This window comes from Apodemus sylvaticus, chromosome 19, assembly GCF_947179515.1.
Source record: "Apodemus sylvaticus chromosome 19, mApoSyl1.1, whole genome shotgun sequence".
Lineage (NCBI taxonomy): Eukaryota > Metazoa > Chordata > Mammalia > Rodentia > Muridae > Apodemus > Apodemus sylvaticus.
The window spans coordinates 3,890,640-3,911,217 of NC_067490.1; the positions used below are offsets into that span (position 1 = coordinate 3,890,640).

The 20,578-nt window shown below is 46.6% G+C and overlaps 2 protein-coding genes and 1 long non-coding RNA gene across 18 annotated transcripts in view; 2 read left to right on the plus strand and 1 right to left on the minus strand.

Moving 5' to 3' along the window:
* The window catches only part of LOC127669634 (uncharacterized), a 40,787-nt gene extending 22,309 nt beyond the window's left edge, over nucleotides 1-18,478 (minus strand). The window contains exon 1 of the long non-coding RNA XR_007974405.1: nucleotides 18,384-18,478. This is a non-coding gene — a long non-coding RNA (uncharacterized LOC127669634). The remainder of the gene's footprint in view (nucleotides 1-18,383) is intronic.
* LOC127669619 (H-2 class I histocompatibility antigen, D-B alpha chain-like) overlaps nucleotides 1-20,578 on the plus strand; it is a 450,763-nt gene that overhangs the window by 369,623 nt on the left and 60,562 nt on the right. For 14 of the 16 annotated variants that reach the window (XM_052163717.1, XM_052163715.1, XM_052163720.1 and 11 more), the window contains one exon: nucleotides 19,243-19,333. The exons of 1 other annotated variant lie outside the window; for it this stretch is intronic. Coding sequence is in view for 1 of the 15 variants with exons in the window: in XM_052163739.1 (XP_052019699.1) it covers nucleotides 18,911-18,943; nucleotides 19,111-19,158; nucleotides 19,294-19,298 (86 nt within the window). In the remaining 14 variants the exon portion in view is untranslated. Of the gene's footprint in view, nucleotides 1-18,910; nucleotides 18,944-19,110; nucleotides 19,159-19,242; nucleotides 19,343-20,578 lie in introns of those variants that run through there. One more of the 16 variants, XM_052163739.1, reaches the window with a different exon arrangement.
* The window catches only part of LOC127669625 (H-2 class I histocompatibility antigen, Q10 alpha chain-like), a 37,040-nt gene continuing 31,855 nt past the window's right edge, over nucleotides 15,394-20,578 (plus strand). The window contains 8 exon segments of the mRNA XM_052163765.1: nucleotides 15,394-15,512; nucleotides 15,716-15,985; nucleotides 16,173-16,448; nucleotides 18,212-18,487; nucleotides 18,615-18,676; nucleotides 18,678-18,731; nucleotides 18,911-18,943; nucleotides 19,294-19,342. Of these exon segments, the coding sequence (XP_052019725.1) occupies nucleotides 15,440-15,512; nucleotides 15,716-15,985; nucleotides 16,173-16,448; nucleotides 18,212-18,487; nucleotides 18,615-18,676; nucleotides 18,678-18,731; nucleotides 18,911-18,943; nucleotides 19,294-19,326 (1,077 nt within the window). The 5' untranslated portion in view covers nucleotides 15,394-15,439 and the 3' untranslated portion in view covers nucleotides 19,327-19,342.

A 20,578-nucleotide genomic window follows, 5' to 3' on the forward strand; every position in this document is an offset into this window, starting at 1 on the left:
ATCCATGCTGCTTTAAAGCTAATAAACCACAGTCTCTCTGTGTCAATTGTTTGGGAGCAAGCTGGGTTAGAGAAAAAACACCACTTATTAATGTCATAATAAAAACCTCGACACACAATCATGTCTCCTTGTGTCATGTTTAACTTCCAAATAAAATCAATAACTAGATCATAATAATATTGAAACATGAGAAAACTGTCACTCGGGCTGGAGAGATGGCTCAGTGGTTAAGAGCACTGACTGCTCTTCCAAAGGTCCTGAGTTCAAATCTCAGCAACCACATGGTGGCTCACAACCATCTGTAATGAGATCTGACTCTCTCTTATGGAGTCTCTAAAGACAACTACAGTGTACTTACATAAAATAAATAAATAAATCTTAAAAAAAAAAGAAAACTGTCACTCCTACAATTGCAAATACATTATAAATTCAGAAAAAGTGGCACTGTCCCTTGAGGGAGATTCTTTCAGTATCTCCAATTTAAATATGATAGCCATTGATAATTCTCTTAATTGATGCTACGTCGTGTCATAAAGAAACAGAAAAGAGAATGCAATATCCGTACAAATACATTCTTAACCAAATGCAACGGAAATGCGCATGTCTGCATTTCTGCAGCTGGTCACATGGTTTCAGCAGGTAACCTCATGGGTTCCACAAAGCCTCTTTGTTTAGAGAAATAAGGACTCTGCAATTTATCTTATTTGCTACAGCCTTGGTCAAATAGCTTTGGCTGGTTCCCTGGCTACTTCATAATATATAATCCCATTTCTTTGACACTATTTTCTGCCCTGTGGTTATTTCCTGCTCCTCTGCTTCATGTGTCTGTCCTCTTCAGTGTCCTGGGCTGAATGTCCTGCTCTGCTGACCGGTGTTTATAACCACCTTCCTCTGCTACCCATTCTGCATTCCTCTCTTTCACCAGCACCTCTGCAGGTCTTAGCTCCTTTCGTGGAGGAGTGACCAGCATACCACCATTCCTGAAGGGTCTGTGCCCTCTGTCATCCTGCCTGGATTAGGCTGTTGTAGTTTCCCATTGACTTTTTTTCTTTTATTTGCTGTGGTTTTATTCTTTTTACTTTTTTTTTTTTTTTTTACTGAAAAAGGAAGTAAAAACATTTTATAACAAAATTGAAGATTCACATGGAAATATTTCTGACAAAACTGATGAAATATATAATGATGAAAAATATGTTAAAATTGACAATTTTCATGGAAAAATTAAAGAGTAAAATGGTAGACAAAACATTGCTAAATTGATTGAAAAAGGAAGTAGAAACATTTTATGATAGAATTGAAGATTTACGTGGGAAATATTTCTGATAAAATTGTAGAAAAATATAGAATAACATGTTAAAACTGAAGAGTATCATGGAAAATTACACAGATAAAATGGTAGGCATAAAATATTTCTAAGTTGATTGAAAGTATAATTATAAATATTTTCTGATAAAATTGAAGATTTACATGAATAATATTTCTATTAGTCTATGTCTTTTTATTGGGGAATTGAGTTCATTGATGTTAAGAGATATTAAGGAATAGTGATTGTTGTTTCCTGTTATTTTTGATGTTATATTTATGTTTGTGTGGTTACTTTCTTTTGGGTTGTTGGAAGAAGATTACTTTCTTGCATTTTCTAGGGTGTAGTTTCCCTCCTTGTGTTGTCATTTTCCAACTATTATCCTTTGTAGGGCTAGATATGTGGAAAGATATTGTGTAAATTTGGTTTTATCATGGAACATCTTGGTTTCTCCATCTATGGTGATTGAGAGTTTTGCTGGGTATAGTAGTCTGGGCTGACATTTGTGTTCTTTTAGGGTTTGTGTGACATCTGCCAAGGATCTTCTAGCTTTCATTGTCTCAGGTGAAAAGTCTGGTGTGATTCTGATAGGTCTTCCTTTATAAGTTATGTGACCTTAGTCCCTTACTGCTTCTAATGTTCTTTGTTTAGTGCATTTGGTGTTTTGATTATTATGTGCCAGGAGGACTTTCTGGTGGTCCAGTCTGTTTGGAGTTCTGTAGGCTTCTTGTATGTTCATGGGCATCTCTTTCTTTAGGTTAAGGAAGTTTTCTTCTATAATTTTGTTGAAGATATTTACTGGCTCTTTAAGTTGGAAATCTTCACTCTCTTCTGTACCTATAATCCTTATATTTGGTCTTCTCATTGTGTCCTGGATTTCCTGAATGTTTTGGGTTACAAGTTTTTTGCATTTTTGCATTTTCTTTGACTATTGAGTCAATGTTTTCTATGATATCTTCAGCACCTGAGGTTCTTTCTTCTATCTCTTGTATTCTGTTGTTGATGCTTGCATCTATGACTCCTGATTTCTTTCCAAGGTTTTCTATCTCCAGAGTAGTCTCTCTTTGTGATTTCTTCATTGTTTCTACTTTCACTTTTAGGTCCTGGATGGTTTTGTTCAGTTCCTTCACTTGTTTGTTTGTGTTTTCCTGTAATTCTTTAAGGGCTTTTTTGTGTTTTCTCTTTAAGGGTTTTTACTGTTGACCCATGTTCTCCTGTATTTCTTTAAGTGAGTTACTTATGTCCTTCCTGAAGTCCTCTATCAGCATCATGAGATATGATTTTAAATCCAACTCTTGCTTTTCTCTTATGTTGGGGTATCCTGGACTTGCTGTGGTCGGAGAACTGGGTTCTGATGTTGCCAAGTAGCTTTGGTTTCTGTTGGTAGGGTTCTTGTGCTTGCCTTTTGCCATCTGGTTATCTCTGGTGTTAGTTGGTCTTGCTGTCTCTGACTGAAACTTGTCCCTTCTGTGGGCCTGTAAGCCTGTGTCTGTACTCCTGGGAGATCAACTGTCTTCTGGCAGGGTCTTTGCACAGAAGGCTGTGGAGCTGCCTGGCTCCCTGGTGTGAATGGTGACTGAAGGCTCCTGTTCCAGTTGCTCCACTGATCTTATGCCCCATGCACTCCCAGCTGGTCCCCTCCATAGAGAAGGTGGAGATCTCACCTCTGTGCTCAGAAGTGAACTCTCTGCTGGGAGATCTCTCTCTCTTGGTGGGCTGTGCTCAGAAGGCTGTGGAGCCCCCTGGCTCCCTGTTACTCCCACTGACTTTAATCACAGGACAAGATAGTGCGGGATCTCCTACCCCAGACATGATCCCTTCTTACCCACATTGCAGAGAGACAATGAATTTCCCCTTGGTGATCTATATCACTCACCCCTCCTAACACTGCTATCCCTTGCTTAGCCTGATAGCAATGTCTGAAATTCTCAGCTGAGAGAGGGCCTCTGGGAAAAGAATCAGAGGCAGGAGGATTCACCAGCATGGCATGGGGAAGGACAGATGTACCAGGGCTGTGAGGGAGAGGTAAAGAACAGGTCACATGACAGGACATACACCAGTATTTGTCACATTAGAATAGCTGAAAGTCTGCCTAGCTAAGCATCTAGACTTTTAAAATAATAATAATAATAATAATAATAATAAGTCTCTGTGTCTTTATTCATCCACTGGCAGGACACAGAAAGTCCCATGATTCATGACTCTGCCCTGCAGGCTGCTGTCACCTAATTAGAACTGTAACTGTGTCTTTAGACAGTCACTTCATCGTTGTGTCAACCCAGCTATGTCAGGTTGGTGAGGAACATCATAAGACTAGAGCACTCCAAGACTGTGGGCCTGCTATCACACTTCTGCTGTGAAGAGAGTTCCTGGGTCAGAACACCACGTGGAACCCCATGATGGTGGATAAGGCATTCTGTGAGTTCACTGATGGTGGTTTCAGCAGAAGCATCACATGCAGGAAAGGCAAATCCACAGTCAGAATGAGCATCTACTCCAGTAAGTACCAAGTGTTGTCCTTTCCATGAAGGACCTGGTCCAATGTAGTCAACTTGCCACCAGGTTGCTGGTTGGTCACCTTGAGGAATGGTGGCACATCTGGGGCTCAGTGTTGGTCTCTGCTGTTGGCAGATCTGGCTTTCAGCAGCAGCTGTGACCAGGTCAGACATAGTGAGTGGAAGTCCACGTTGTTGATCCCATCGATAACCCCCATCTCTGGCACGATGGCCACTTTGTTCATGTGTCCACTGGGTAATGACAGAGATGGCTGGGTAAAGAGACTGACTGTCCACGGAATGGGTCACCTACCTACCTGATTAGTGAACTTCTCCCCAGCTGACGTCACCTTTTGATGATCAGGTACATGGGACACAAGTGTCTTCACACCCTTCCCCATTTGGAGAGATCTGTGCACATGCTTCTTCCCCAGATGGTTCCAATCACGCTCTTTCCACGTCCCCGTCCATCCAGCCAGTCCATTGGCCACAGACCATGCATTAGAGAACAGTCACACATCTGGCCATTTCCCCTTCCAAATAAAATGTATTAACATGGGTGTGGCCTGAACTTCCACCCACTGTGACAATTTCCCTTCACAAGAGTCTTTCAGGGTTGTCCAAGAAAGGGGTTGTAATGCTGCAGCTGTCCACTTCCTGTGGTGCCTGCACAACACGAGAACCATCAGCAAGGCAGGCCCTGGTCTCTTCTTCCTTAGTCTTCCAATAACAAGGCACCTCATGAGGCTGCAGGTGCACGCTTGGCAGCAGATGGCATTGTAACAGGAGTAGAGGTCATAGGCATTTGGGCAAAGTTTTTGTGTAACTTCCTTGTGCCTACAGGACCCGTCCAGGCCTGATTACTTATATACCACTTGCATTTAATAATAGGTTAGTGTTGTGTGTGCTCCACCCATTTCATGACTTGGTGGGTCATCCAGCTCATGGGCAGTGTGGGTCACACGATAATTTGGTAGTCCATTGTCAAATGCTCAGTTTCCACCAAGGCTGAGAGCTGTCTCTCAAAGGGGAATAGTTGTCTGCAGATGATGGTGGAGCCTTGCTCTAAAACCTCCTCTGTGGTTCACTCACAGGGCTCTGCCAATGGCTCCAAGCAGCATCCTTCTCTGTCACTAACACAAGTACCATCAGGTCTGCTGGGTCATGTGATCATGTGGTCCAAATATTGGAACAGCCTGAACAGCAGCCTGGACCTGCTGAAAAGCCTGGTGGGTGTTTTTGTTAGCATTTTTGTTTGTTCATTTGTTTGTTTTGTTGTTTATTTTATTTCATATTTGTTTGTTTTGGGTTTTCGCTTGCTTGTTTTTGTTTATTTGTTTGTTTTTGTTTTTATTGTTCCAGGATCCACACAAAGTTTAGCAGCTTTCTGAGTCACTCGGCATATGGGTCAGAGTAACAGATCCAAGTGAGGAATGTGCTGTCTGCAGAATCCAAAGAGACAAACTAAGCCCTGTGCTCCTGTCTTGGTGGCAGGAGGGGCCAGGTCAGTAACTTTTCCTTCATCTTGGATGGAATATCCCTGCATGTCCCACACCACTGGATTTCTAAGAATTGCCCTGAAGTAGAAGGCTCTCACGTGTTTGGTGGGATTCATTTCCCACCCTCTGAAGCACATACATGTTTCCAGAGTCCACAGGGGTTGCCATTACATATCCCTTTAACTCTTCTGTCTGTCCAGTGCAGAGCAAGACAGATGGACCATGGAGAATGACAGTTGACAATTGATGGCGGCATTGACTTCTGAAATTCCTACAAAGACATCAGACTGTTTTTGATTCACTATTTTCCTTGTCAAAGTGAATTCTAAAGGCTTCCATTTAGCCCTTCCAACCAGAATAGCCCTCATTCCACAGGTCAGGGAATCAATGTGAGAATTCTGACAACTTCTAAGTATTTCTATCCCAATTCTACATTCTGAGACTGGAAAAATAATGGCAGCATGAATACAGGAACTCACTGGACCTGGCGTGAATCAGACTTCTGCCAAAGCTTCATTAATCACCATACCTGTACAAGACCCTTCTCCAACTAAAGGACAGTAATGTTTCTTAGGATCTTGAGCTAGCAGCATTAATTTGGACGAGTAGACCCTGGAAAGTCTGATTATTTCTTTCCCCCAGTCTATGATTACCTTGGTGAAAGCCTGTAAGTGCCACTAGGAAAGGACTGGAGAAAGGCTAGCAGTAAACCCTTTAGGTATTTCATAAGGTACTTACTCAGGGTAACCTGGCCACTCGTTCATTCAAGGGGTGGCTTCTGGGTCTGCAAACTGCTTCAAGTCTAGAAACTGATTCATGGGCTGAGATTTTTTGCCACTATTATGTAGCCTTTCTCTCATTTGGCGACAATTTTTCCACTTACATGATCAAACAAAAACTCAATAGGCTTCTGTGGTGATTGCATTAAGAATATTTGCCTGGCCTTGGTTGTGCACACCCAGAGGCAGGCAGATCTCTGAGGTCGAGACCAGCCTAGTGTACAGAGTGAGTTCCAGGGCAGCCAGGCTACAGAGAGACCTTTGCTACTTTGTTGGTTGTTTTTTCTGGTCATCACTACTTGTTGCTTCTATCTTCTCACTGATTATCCTCCTGGTTTTAACCCAAATGACTAAAGAGGGAAGAAGGAAGGAAGGAGAGAGAGAGAGAGAGAGAGAGAGAGAGAGAGAGAGAGAGAGAGAGAGAGAGAGAGAGAGAGAGGAGATCCCCATTCCTCCCAGTTTCCAGTCCCGCCCCTTCTAACATTTCCCCCAACCCTTCCTCCCTCAGTTCCCCACAGTCTGCTTAAACATTCCCTCCTCCCAGTGTTCCAAATGCCAGCAGCTCCAAGCCCTAACCACTGCTCTAACCTATCTGCTCAGCCCAGCTCCTCCAGGCTCTACTGCTCCAACAATATCTCTGCACCAACTGCTTCTCCTCTCGCTCTGCTCGCCCAATGCTCTTTCTCAGCCTCAGTTGGGTTTTAAATAACCTGCCCTGTTCCTAGAAATCCTAGAGGCGGCAACACTTAAGGTCACAGTGTCAAGCAGTTCTAACAGGTAAAAATTCTAAAGAGTGGATTGACCAGCAACTGGGGACCTCTTAAAGGGCCAGGTGCACAAGATAAAGCACAGTACAGACACACTGCCTTAAAAAAAACAAAAAGGAGCAGAAAATATATTCAATATTCAGTCCCATAAGCTCATACATTTGAAATTTTGCTCTTCAGGGTGTGGAGGTACTTGGGGGCAATTAGGGGATGTGGCCTTAGTGAGGAAGTCTGTCACTGGGGTGGGAATTGGGCTCCAGAGCCAAGGTATTTGCAGAGCCCCTCTCTCCCCCACCTTCTCTCTCTCTTCCCCCCCCTCTCCCTGCCACTGTGGATCTCTCTCCTACCGTCTCCAGTGCCACGTGAGCCTGTGCGCCACCATGTCGGTCACCATTACAGTAATGTAGCACACCTGTCAAGCTGTAAGCACGCCCCAATTAAATGCTCCATTTCATAAGTGTGGCCATGATCATGATCTGTCTAACAGCAGTGGGACACTGACTCAGACAGAGTTTGACACCAAGGAGCATGGCATTGCTGTCACAGGCCTGACAGTGCTGCTGGCAAATGGGGTGTGGACTGGATTTGGAAAGTAACCAAGTGCTTTAAGTGGGGCTTCATGGGACAGTAGTGGGAGCATGCAAGACAGTGCTGGGGTAATTTGAACTGTGGGGGTCGGGGTAGAGCAAGCTGAAGTAGTGTCAGAGTGGATGAATATTAGTAGCACACAGACAGTTCTGTGATATTTTGGCAAAAAAAAATGTGGCTGAATTTTCCCTTATCTGATAAATCAGCCAAGGTGTATTAGTTTGAGTTCTCTAGAGTCTCAGAACGTATGGACAGTCTCTATATAGTTAGGGAATTTGTTGTTGACTTACAGTCTATAGTCCAAATTCCCAACAATGGTCAGCAGCAACTGTGGATGGAAGTCCAAGGATCTAGCAGTTGCTCAGTCCCATGAGGCAAGCAGGCAAGGAAGAGTGAGTCTTCCTTCTTCCAATGTTCTTATATATCTCCAGCAGAGGGTGTAGCCCAGATTAAAGGCTGTAGGTCTCCAGCAGAGAGTGTGGCCCAGATTAAAGGTGTGTGCCTCCATGCCTTTAATCCCAGATGATCTTGAACTCGGAGATCTCCTTGTCTTAATCTTCTGGAATTCATAGCCACTATGCTTCAAGATCTCAATGCCAAGATCCAGGTCAGAAACTTATATCTCTGAGCCTCCTGATTAGGATCATAGGTGAGCCTTCCAATTCTAGATTGTAGTTCATTCCAGATATGGTCAAGTTGACAACCAGGAATAGTCACTACAATCCACCCCTTGTCAACTTTACACAAATAATATCTCATGTCCAAATGAAACAATAACAAGGTTGTGAATACGCCTAACATGATATAACTATTCCTCGTGCAATCACAAATGCAAATTTACAATGGGGCAATGTCCCTTGGGAACATTCTTTTAGTGCCTCAATACCAATTGATGTTAAAGGAATTGGAAGAAAGACAAACGTATCCTTAACAAAATAAGATAGAATCATTCATATTACTTATAATCCTCATTTCTGCAACTGGTTACATGGCCTTAGCTAGTATTTATAACTACCTTCCTCTGTTACCCATTCTGTATTTCCTTCACCTTCAGCAAGCACCTCAGCAGGTTTTGGCTCTTTTCCTGGAGGATTGACCCATACCTTCACTCCTGATGGGTCTGCATCCTTTGTCATCCTGCTTGGATTAGGCTGTTGTAGTTTCCCATTGACTCTGTGATTCACCTACAGGGGCCTGCCAGAGGCTCCAAACAGCGTCTCTATCTGCCACCGACACCTCAAGTACCATTGGGTCTGCTGTATCATATGGTCCAAGTGGTAGTGCAGCCTGGACCTGTTGAAGAGCCTTCTCCTGTTCCAGGCCCCCACACAAAGCTAGCTGCTTTCTGAGTCACTTGGTAAATACGCCTGAGTAACACACCTAAATGAGGAATGTGCTGTCTCCAGAATCCAAATAGACCCACTAAACTTTGTGCTTCTTTCTTGGTGGTGGGAGGGGCCAGTTGCGATAACTTATCTTTCACCTTAGAAGGGATATCTCTGCATGCTCCACACCACTGTACTCCTAAGAATTTCACTGAAGTAGATGGCCCTTGAATCTTGGTCGGATTTATTTCCTATCCTCTGATATGCATATGTGTTACCAGTGAATCCAAAGTGGTTGCTACTTCCTGCTCACTTGGTCCAATCAGCATAATATCATCAATATAGTGCACCAATGTAATATTTTGTGGAAGAGACAAATGATCAAGGTCCCTTCTAACTAAGTTATGACACAGGGCAGGAGAGTTAATATATCCTTGAGGCAAAACTGTAAAGGTATACTGCTGGCCTTGCCAACTGAAAGCAAATTGCTTCTGGTGGTCCTAATGGACAGGTACTGAGAAGGAGGCATTTGCCAGGTCAATAGCTGCATACCAGGTTCCAGGAGATGTGTTAATTTGATCAAGTTACAAAACTACATCTGGTACAGCAGCTGCAATTGGAGTTACTACCTGATTTAATTTTCGATAGTCAACTGTCATCCTCCATGATCCATCTGTCTTCTGCACTGGCCAGATGGGAGAGTTAAAGGGAGATGTGGTGGGAACCACCACCCCTGCATCTTTCAAGTCCTTGATTGTGGCAGTAATTTCTGCAATTCCTCCAGGAATACGATATTGTTTTTGATTCACTATTTTCTTCGGCAGAGGCAATTCTAAAGGCTTCCATTTTGCCTTTCCAACCATAATAGCTCTCACTCCACAGGTCAGAGAACCAATATGAGAATTCTGCCAATTTCTGAGTATATATATCCCAATTATACATTCTGGAACTGGGGAAATGACCACAGGATGTGTTCGGGGACCCACTGGACCTACTGTGAGTCGCACATCAGTCAAAACTCCATTAATCACCTGTCCTCCATAAGCCCCTACTAACTGGAGGGCCACAATGTTTTTTGGGATCTCCTGGGATCAGTGTCAATTCAGAACCAGTATCCAATAGGCCCCGGAAAGTCTGATTATTTCCTTTCCCCCAGGGTACAGTTACCCTTGTAAAAAGCCGTAGGTCCCTCTGGGGAAGAATTGGAGAAAGACTAACAGCAAAACTTTTAGGTGTCTTATCAAGATCCTTCCTCAGGGGCACCCGGCTACCCTTTCATTCAAGGGGTTCTGGATCTGTAAACTGGCTCAAGTCTGGAAATTAATTCACTGGCCAAGATTGCCTTTTGCCATGATCCAATGCAGCCTTTCTATCACTTTTTTGAGGATTTTTCTGCTTATACAGATCAAACAGATATGCAGTAGGTTTCCTATGTATTTCATCCCTGGAAACACCATGATCGATTAGCCAGCATCAAAGGTCTAAACGAGTCATACCATTATAAATTCCACCTCTGTGCCCATTACGGGGTATGTCATTATAAACATTGTTTTGTCTACGCTGTCCATTATAATAACTACGATCACCTTGTCTCTGGTGATTCAGTGCTGCCACGTGGCCCTTGTTTACTCGGGGCCCAATTAAACCCATTGAGTTTAATTCATCTAATTGAGCAGCAGCATCTCCAACCCTAAGATCTGGCACAAGGAAAAAGGCAAGAACAAAACTCATTAAATGTGCTGGTGCCCCTCTCACCAGTTTGTGTCTTATAGGACTAGTGAAGGGCATTTCTTCTGGACCTTCCCACTGTGGAGGATTAGGTTTTACACAACGTATACACTCTAGCATTGCAATTTCCCTAAGCCATAAAATTCCTTCATCAACACTAAGCCAAAGAATATCAGGCATCTCCAACTCCTTTTCAGTAGGCCATCTTTTGATAAATACTTCAGTCAACCAATCAAACAAACTTTTGACACCTTTTTGAACTGTGCAAGCTTCCATATTAAACCTAGAATCTCCACTCAGAGGGCCCGTGCCAATAAACTCAGCCTGCTCTAGTTTTATGTTCCTTCCACCATTATCCCACACCCTTGAAATCCATTCCCACGCATATTCCCCAGACTTCTGCTTGAATGAATTAGCAAACTCATTAAGTTCCTTATTAGTATAGTGTATTTCCTCATGGACTACACTTTCTACCTCACCTTTAGGGGCCTGCTTTGCCTTGATTCTGGTTATAGGTCTAGAAGAAACTATTGATGGGCCCTGAGAAACATCAGTATTGTCAGCAAAAGTCACTGCTGGATTATCAGGCTTTGAGGGATTAATTTCCTCAGGTGGAGAAGGCATTATTTCAAGGGGTGGGGCTGAGGGTACTACTTCAGGTGGAGCAAATTCTTGAAAATCTGAAGATTCAAAATTCTCAATTTCAACAGGGTCTTCCCACACATCCCCATCCCAAGTTATAGGATCCCATTCTTTGCCAATTAATGCCCTTACTTTAACTACTGACACCTTCTGAGGTTGAGACTTAAATTTTCGCTGTAATCCAGCCAACCTTATAATGAGGGCTTCAGTTTAATTTTCTGCTACTTGAGCTCTATGGCTGCTAGAGAGTAGATTCTCTTCAAGGGCACACTTAGCAACTTTTAGATTGTTTACTTGAGTCTGGAGCTCTTCGATTTTATCACACAACTCCTTCCTTTCCTTCATTGTCTCTCCCCCCCCCCCGCCCCCTGCCCCAAGATGCTAAGAGCAACCAGCCAGCAAAATCATTTTCTGCTTTTTTCCCCAACTTGGAGAAAGTATTGTATACCACTGAATCACCTAATTCATCAAGATAATCAAAGTCATTAGCTTCTTTAAGCTTGAGATATAGTTTCATCTACAACTCTTCAATATTCTCTGAGCTCCCAGGAGGGGGAAAATCTGGAGAAGTTTCAGTAGTTGAAGATGCTGGTGGACCAACCAACCAACTCCAAAATTTTGAAACTTTCATCCTTATACTTCTGCTCCTCTAGAACCACTCCTGGTACCAACTTCTGTATTAGTTTGGGTTCTCTAGAGTCACAGAACGTATGGATAGTCTTTATATAGTTAGGGAATTCATCAATGACTTACAGTCTATAGTCCAACTCCCCAACAATGATCAGCAGCAGCTGTGGATGGAAGTCCAAGGATCTAGCAGTTTCTCAGTCCCACGAAGCAAGCAGGCAAGGAAGAGTGAGAGAGAATCTTCCTTCTACCAATGTCCTTATATATCTCCAGCAGAGGGTATAGCCCAGATTAAAGGTGTGTGGGTCTCCAGCAGAGGGTGTGGCCCAGATTAAAGGTGTGTGCCTCCATGCCTTTAATCCCAAATGATCTTGAACTCTGAGATCTCCTTGTCTTAGCCACTATGCTTCAAGGTCTCCATGCCAAGATCCAGGTCAGAAACTTATATCTCTGAGCCTCCAAATTAGGATCATAGGTGAACCTTCCAATTCTAGACTGTAGTTCATTCCAGATATGGTCAAGTTGACAACCAGGAATAGCCACTACAACATGTTAGGTATTACTTTTGTTAATTACAGAAATATCCTTTCTTTAGTCTCTTGTAGGTGTTTCCAAAATTGAACAGATAGTAGATAGCTAGAAACAAACAACATTTGCCTATTCTTATACACAATAGATACATAAGTGGATTTCAAAAATCTCACAGATCTACAGGAGATGGCATCAAAACTGCTTTATTAACACGAGGCTTTCCATAACACTGAGGCAAGACTGTGCCTGGCAGCACCGCATTCTAATTCAGAGAGGATGGTGGGCACTGAAGACATTTCATATGGATTTTGCTTCAAATGTGGCAAAGCAAGGTACCAGACAAAATCCTGCCCTTGTTTCAACTGCAGAGAGCATGCTGTCCTAACAGTGGACAAGCAGAACACAGAGGAAGTTGACTGATGAGCTTTGCCAAGACAAGTTGGGGAAGTTCTTCAATATTCCTGCTTCACAAAAATGTCTGTCATATACCAGGCCAGGAGCCTGAAGACGGATGCCCCAGCACTGCAGAAGAACCTTGGGAGACTGTCCAGCCAGCCATCTCTGCCATTCCCACAGCTTTGGAAGGAAGCTGCTTGCTCTGCACTTCCTGTTTCTCAGGTAATATTCATCCTTCTCAGGTCACTGATGGGGAGGAGACTACATAGCTACAGTCTCACAGTAAGCTTAAGTTGTTTAGGATGTAAGAAATTGATTTAGGTCTAGGAAGATTTTTTAGTTGAATAATTTCAAGTTATAATAGAACGGGAATTAGACCCACAGATTTGGACTCATAGGATAGCTAGGACTTTGGATTCATAGGACAAATAATAGAGTTATTTCTCAATGGCTGTCAAAAACAAATGAACCAGACATTACTAATGTAATTCTTATATTTTATATTAATAATTAATAAAAATTTTAATTTTAAAATTAATTCTTCTTAAATAAATAAAGAATTAATAATTTATTTTTGGATTTGCTTTTTATTTTTTCTGAGACAGGGTTTCTCTGTGTAGCCCTGGCTGTCCTGGAACTCACTCTGTAGACCATGCTGGTCTTGAACTCAGAAATCTGCCTGCTTCTGTCTCCCAAGTGCTGGGATTAGGGGCCTGCGCCACTACCGCCAGGCTTAATAATAATTCTTAATTAAATTCTTAACATTTTAAAATTACGTTTTTATACTTGTTCTTATTGTATATAATTTATGATTTAAGAGAAAGTGCCTTTTATAGGACTAAAGAGGGCAATACTGAAGTAATGTTGTTGTACACTGTGTGAAGATGGGTAGTACTCTGTCCTACCTTGCCTACGTAAAGCACCTTCTGAGTGTAAAATAAAAAGTCTATGTCCTGTAGCAAAGGAGAGTAGAAGGCAGGATTCTGGTCAGAGAGAGGAACTCTGGGAAGAGAGAAGCATGGGGGATTCGCCACCCAGACTCGGGGGAAGCAGGATGTGTGAAACTGAGGAGAGGTGACCAGCCACATGGCAGACCTTAGAATGGTATAAATGGATGACTGAGTTAGGAGAGAGCTGGGAACAGGCCTAGCATAAAGCCCAGGCATTCATAATAAATGTAAGTCTGCTGCCATTATTCAGAGCAAGGCGGGCAAGCAGGGATGTCCCACAGATGCAGCAGGAGCAGGAGCAGGAGCAAGCAGACAGAGAGCAAGCCTTCCCTTCTTCATGGCTTCCTGTAGGCTTCCAGCAGAAGGTGTGGCCCAGATGAGAAAGCAGGGGGGGGGGGGGGCCTGCAGCTCAAATACCCTGGGGCAGCTCAGCCAGCCTAGCCAGCCTGGATCCCTTTACCCTCAGCTCTGTGGGCTCAGGCGCTGTCCTCTTCTGTTCTTCCACCAGGCGGCGCTGTTGCCCAAGACAGTGATGCTTCTCTTTCACCTTCCACAGGTGGGACCCTGGAGGGCCTCATGGAACAGGTGCCTCTGAGTCCTGTAGGCTGAGGGGTGGCTGTGGACACCTGCATGAGGAAGTGACTGGAGTTCACACCCGTGCTCACCGACATTTATTGCCGTGTGTGACATGTGACTGTGCAGGAGTCCCCGCCCATCTCTGCTCTCACTTTCCAGTTAAGTTACCTGTGGCTGTGATTTGAAGAGATCAGGTCAAAGTCCACAGATACAAATGTATGAATTTAATTTTTCCACACAGCACTCATCAGGGCTGGAACCTCACCTCACCAGCGTGCACTCTCTGCGTGAGAATCATCTTTCCTCCAGTGTCCACACTGCACAGGCCTGAGGAACTCTGGGGCCAACTCTGTTGTCAGATGCAGTGTCCCACACAGCTGTGACATTCGTGTCCCTCAGCTCATCAGCTCACAGTGTGAGTGAAGGTCAGAGAGGGACTGAGAGGGTCACAGGTTACACAACTCCTACCACACTGTCATCAGTATTCTGTGTTAGAGTCGGTGACAGTTCCTCTCCACCTGTGACTGAGTCACTAAGGCCACTGTACCGTGGAAATGCAGACACAGGGAAGTGCAGTGTAGACAGGGGTCAGAGCCCTGCTGTCTGTGGTCTCCACAGGGGTCTCTCTTCAGTGGATCCACTGAATGACCCATGTCCACGTGGACAATCTCAGGACTGGGCATGAAGATCCCTGTAAATAAATCACAGCCATCTGGAGCTACAGAGGCTTCATCTGTGAGGAATCACGAGGAGTCACGAGGAGTGTGGGAAACACGAGGAGTGTAGGAAACACGAGGAGTGTAGGAAACACGAGGAGTGTAGGAAACACGAGGAGTGTGGGAAACACGAGGAGTGTGGGGCAAGGTTGAGAAGAGAAATCCTGAGAGAACAGGCAAAGTTTTACAGCCACTGCAGGTGAACAGAGACTGATCTCTGTGCGGTCCGTGTGGGGCTCGCAGCCCAGCGCCTCTCCTACAGCACAGGGTTGAGGTAAAGTCTTGGTCTGCAGGAGGTGAGGTCAGGGTGGGGAAGCCCAGGGCTGGGGATTCCCCATCTCCCCAGTTTCACTTCTGCGCCTAACCTGGGTCAGATCCTTCTGCCCGGACACTGATGACGCGCTCGCAGTTCTCGCCCCCATTGGGTGAAGCGATCGCGGGGAACCAATCACCGTCGCCGCGGGCACTGGTTATAAAGTCCACGCAGCCCGCGGGACTCAGACGCCCCGGATCCCAGATGGGGGCGATGGCGCCACGCACGCTGCTCCTGCTGCTGGCGGCCGCCCTGGCCCCGACCCAGACCCGCGCGGGTGAGTGCGGGGCCGGGAGGGAAACGGGCTCTGCGGGGAGGGGCGGGGGCGGCACCGGGGAAGCCGCGTCCCTGCGTCGCCCACCGGACCCTCCGCCCCTTCTCCACCCGCGTCCCGAGCCCCACGCCCTGCTCCCCTCCCGGCCCGCGCGCCCGCCCGGGGTCCCGGGAGGAGGTCGGGGTCTCACCGCGCGCCGCCCCCAGGCTCACACTCGATGCGGTATTTCTACACCGTCGTGTCCCGGCCCGGCCACAGGGAGCCCCGGTTCATCTCTGTCGGCTACGTGGACGACACGCAGTTCGTGCGCTTCGACAGCGACGCGGAGAATCCGAGGGCCGAGCCGCGCGCGGGGTGGATACGGCAGGAGGGGCCGGAGTATTGGGAGCGGAGCACACGGATCTTCAAGGGCCAGGAGCAGGTTTACCGAGTGGACCTGAGGAACCTGCGTGGCTACTACAACCAGAGCGAGGCCGGTGAGTGACCCCGGGTCGGAGGTCACGACCCCTCCACGTCCCGACACAGGGGCCGGAGACGTCCCGGGTCCCAAGTCCGAGGTTCGGGAGCGGAACCGACCCGGGACCGGTTTCCCTTTCAGTTTGGAGGAGTCCGCGGGTGGCGCCGGGGCGTGGCCGGGGCGGGGCTGACCGCGGGGTCCCGCAGGCTCTCACACAGTACAGAGGATGTATGGCTGTGAGGTGGGGTCGGACGGCAGCCTCCTCCGCGGGTACATGCAGACCGCCTACGACGGCCGCGATTACATCGCCCTGAACGATGACCTGAAAACGTGGACGGCGGCGGACATGGCGGCGCAGATCACCCGACGGAAGTTGGAGCAGGGTGGTGTTGCAGAGAGACGCAGGGCCTACCTGGAGGGCACGTGCGTGGAGTGGCTCCGCAGACACCTGGAGCGCGGGAAGGAGATGCTGCTGCGCACAGGTGCAGGGGCCGCGGGCAGCTCCTCCCTCTGCCCTCGGGCTGGGGCTCAGTCCTGGGGAAGAAGAAACCCTCAGCTGGGGCGATGCCCCTGTCTCAGAGGGGAGACAGTGTCCCTGGGTCTCCTGATCCTCATCACAGTGACTGCACTGCCTCTCCCAGGGCTCAGCCTCCTCCCTGGACAGTGCCCAGGCTGTGTCAGGAGGGAAGGAGAGAATTTCCCCCACTTAGCAATGGCGGCTCCCTGCAGTCTGAAGCCTCTGTCAGCCATGGCCTCTCCCAGGCCGGGTTCTCTGCCCACACCCACTGTCTGTGGACACGGACTCCTGACATGCTGAGTGTGTCAGCCCTCACACCTCAGGACTGGAAGTCTCCTTTACCTGATGGGACACATGGGCTCCCCTACACTAGGCTGGTTCCCCAGTTTCTAGAACTTTCCAAAGAATAGATTCTCACAGATCCCGCCCTGTCTGTGGGGTTTGCATCCCTTCCACAACCCACCTCTATCTATTCCTACAGTGGTGAGTGGTCACAGGAGCCCTTATGGGGTGCCCTGGAGGAATATAAATCGTGGAATTTCTTTTTTTCTTTTCTTTCTTTCTTTCTTTCTTTCTTTCTTTCTTTCTTTCTTTCTTTCTTTCTTTTTTTTTTTTTTTTTTTTTTTTTTTTTTTTTTTGATTTTATTTTTTCGAGACAGGGTTTCTCTATGTAGTCCTGACTGTCCTGAAACTCACTCTGTAGATCAGGCTGGCCTCAAACTCAGAAATCTGCCTGCCTCTGCCTCCCAGAGTGCTGGGATTATAGGCGTGCGCCACTACCTCCTGGCTTTTTTTTTTTTTTTTTTTTTGCATTAATTTGTTTCTAGTCAGGTTTTGTCTGCACTGCAGTGACCCTGTTTCTCCATGCCCTTGTATTGTCATTTATATCAGTCTCCACAGGTGCCAGGGGAGACTGCTAACTTGAATAATTAGACAAGGTAAATCAGGGTTCCCTTAAAAGGGAGATTTTTTGTGAACTTAGACTATTTCCTGTCAGAACTAAACATCCAAAAGCCTCCTGCTCTTCCTTTGCCCCCACAAATTACAGTGCTCCTTTAGTGAATCGAATTGGACTCTGAGAGACAGGGTCTTCTGCAATCCAGGGCTGGAGTGAGAGGGAAGATCCTCACACCCTGTGAGCCCGCTGTGTTCAGTGAGTGCTGCACTGGGGTCCACAGCACACTCCAGGGATCCTGTGTGACACACCTGTACTTTGTCCTACAGAGGCAGGGCCTGGGAGTCATTTTCTCTGGCTGAGTGTCAGAGGTTCACCACATTTCTGCTATACACTGTGTGATGGCTGCTCACTTGGACTGACAGTTCTGCTGGTCAACAAGATGACCACAGGGTTGAGTCTCAGTGGTGGCACCCTTGCTGTAGCATTAAACCCTGATTTCTAATTTTGATATGAACTCAAGCACATATTACATTACTTATTTTCCATCCCATCTTCCATTCTTTGACTACCTGTCTCATGCTATAGAGCATCGCATAAGGACGACCATGCTGACCCACTGGTTCATGTGGATTCCCTCTTAGCTTCTGAGTCCCCCAGGAACATGTGCAGTTCTGTGCTGAGGGGACCAGCTCTGCCTGCAGGTCACTAGTGCAATGACAGTTGAAATGTCAAACAGACACATAGTTCAATGTCATCATTGATTTAACTGTGTCTTATGTAAATTTCAGTGTGTCGTCTTAATTGTGGGATTTCTTATATCTTCCACACAGATCCCCCAAAGGCACATGTGACCCATCACCCCAGATCTGAAGGTGATGTCACCCTGAGGTGCTGGGCCCTGGGCTTCTACCCTGCTGACATCACCCTGACCTGGCAGTTGAATGGGGAGGAGCTGACCCAGGACATGGAGCTTGTGGAGACCAGGCCTGCAGGGGACGGAACCTTCCAGAAGTGGGCATCTGTGGTGGTGCCTCTTGGGAAGGAGCAGAATTACACATGTCATGTGCACCATGAGGGGCTGTCTGAGCCCCTCACCCAGAGATGGGGTAAGGAGGGTGTAGGTGCAGAGCTGGGGTCAGGGAAAGCTGGAGCCTTCTGCAGACCCTGAGCAGGTCAGGGCTGAGAGCTGGGGTCATGACCTTCATCTTCATTTCCTGTGTCTGTCCTTCCCAGAGCCTCCTCCATCCACCGACTCCAACATGGTGATCATTGCTGTTCTGGGTGTCCTTGGAGCTGTGGCCATCATTGGAGCTGTGGTGGCTGTTGTGTTGTATAGGAGAAGAAACAGAGGTAGGAAAGGGCAGGGTCTGGGTTTTCTCTCAGCCTCCTTTAGAAGTGTGCTCTGCCCATCAATGGGAAACACAGCCACACCCCACATTGCTACTGTCTCCACCTGGGTCTGCTGTCAGTTCTGGGAACTTCCCAGTGTCAAGATCTTCCTTGAACTCTCACACCTTTTCTTCTCACAGGTGGAAAAAGAGGGGACTATGCTCCAGCTTCAGGTTAGTGTGGGGGACAGGATTGTCCTGGGGACATTGGAGTGAAGCTGGAGATGGTGGGAGCTCTGGGAATCCATAATAGCTCCTCCAGAGACATCTTCTGGGGGCCTGAGTTGTACTGTGATATGAATACATACATGTACATATGCATTTGTTTTGTTGTACCCTAGGCAGGGACGGCTCCCAGAGCTCTGATATGTCTCTCCCAGATTATAAAGGTGACACTTTGGGGTCTGATTAGGGAGGAGCAATGTGGACATGATTGGGTTTCAGGGACTCCCAGAATCCCCTGTGAGCTGTAGGTTGTTGGGATGTTGACTTCACAGTGATGGTTCATGACTCTCATTCTCTAGCATGAAGACAGCTGCCTGGAGTGGACTGAGTGACAGCCAGTGTGTTCAGGTCTCTCCTGTGACACCCAGAGCCCTCAGTTCTCTTTTAGACAACAGTGTCTGATGTTCCCTGTGAGCCTCGGGGCTCAATGTGAAGAACTGTGGAGCCCAGCCTGCCCTGCACACAGGACCCTGTCCCTGCACTGCCCTGTGTTCCCTTCCACAGCCAACCTTCCTAGTCCTGCCACACACTGGGGGACATCTGTATCCTGTCAGCTCCATGCTGCCCTGAGCTGCAGTTCCTCACTTCCACACTGAGAATGAGAATCAGGATGTGAACTTGATTGTTCACATCTTCACCCTGAGGGCTTTGATTGCTTCTTAATTTCATGGATTGAGAATTCATAAAATTTTTTTAAAGAAATAAATGACATATGCAGAACCTTCCAGAATCTGTGTCCCTATGTTGTGTGTATCTGGTGGGAGACAGTGAGGCTGTGGGAACTGAGTGTGAACAGAGCTGTGCCGAGTCGGGCTCAGTCAGTTATTATCTGTGATGTGGTCACTGCATGGCTGGGTCACTCCAGGCTCTGCTGTCTCCATCACTGTGAAGCACATGCTGAGAGTCTGTCATCACAAGGACACAGGGAAGGACAGAGCCTTGTCCTGTCCTCAGGATTGTGAGCCCCAAGAGCTAAAGCTCAGAGACTCAAGTGGGGATCCTTCCGTGTGCTGGGTGGGTGCACAAGAAAAGTCACACTACATTTCCTCCACCCACTTGCTTTAGCTACTAATGATGCCGTCCTGAAGCTGCCCTGTCCCCTGCTACTGTGGTGATGTCTGCTTCTCCTTCTCTCCAGCGTCTTTCCCATGGTTCTAAGGCATAGGATGTGATTTTCTGTTGAACTCTCAGGAACACATCCACAGCTGAGATAATTGGCTTCGATTTTTCAGAACCTATTTTTAATAATGGTTCTTAAATGCTTAACCTCCCTGCTATCTGTCACCCACCAGAAGTCATGGAAAAGAAAGGATATGAGGACACAGGGAAGTGCAGCTGTTTAGAGATGGTTATTTGGGGCAAATGGAATCTACGCTGTCAGGATATTAGCAGTTCAGTTCACAAGAATCTGCAATGGCAGCTCGATGCAGAAGCCGGGAGGCTCAGCTGTTTGCTGTTTAGAAAGAGTTCCTTGGGGCGATTTCAATCTCCAATTGTCAGGATCCCAGCAGTCCAGGTCTGTAGTGTCAGGATAGCAAACAGGAATCATCAGCTGTGCTATGACCCAGCAGAGACAGCCAGGTC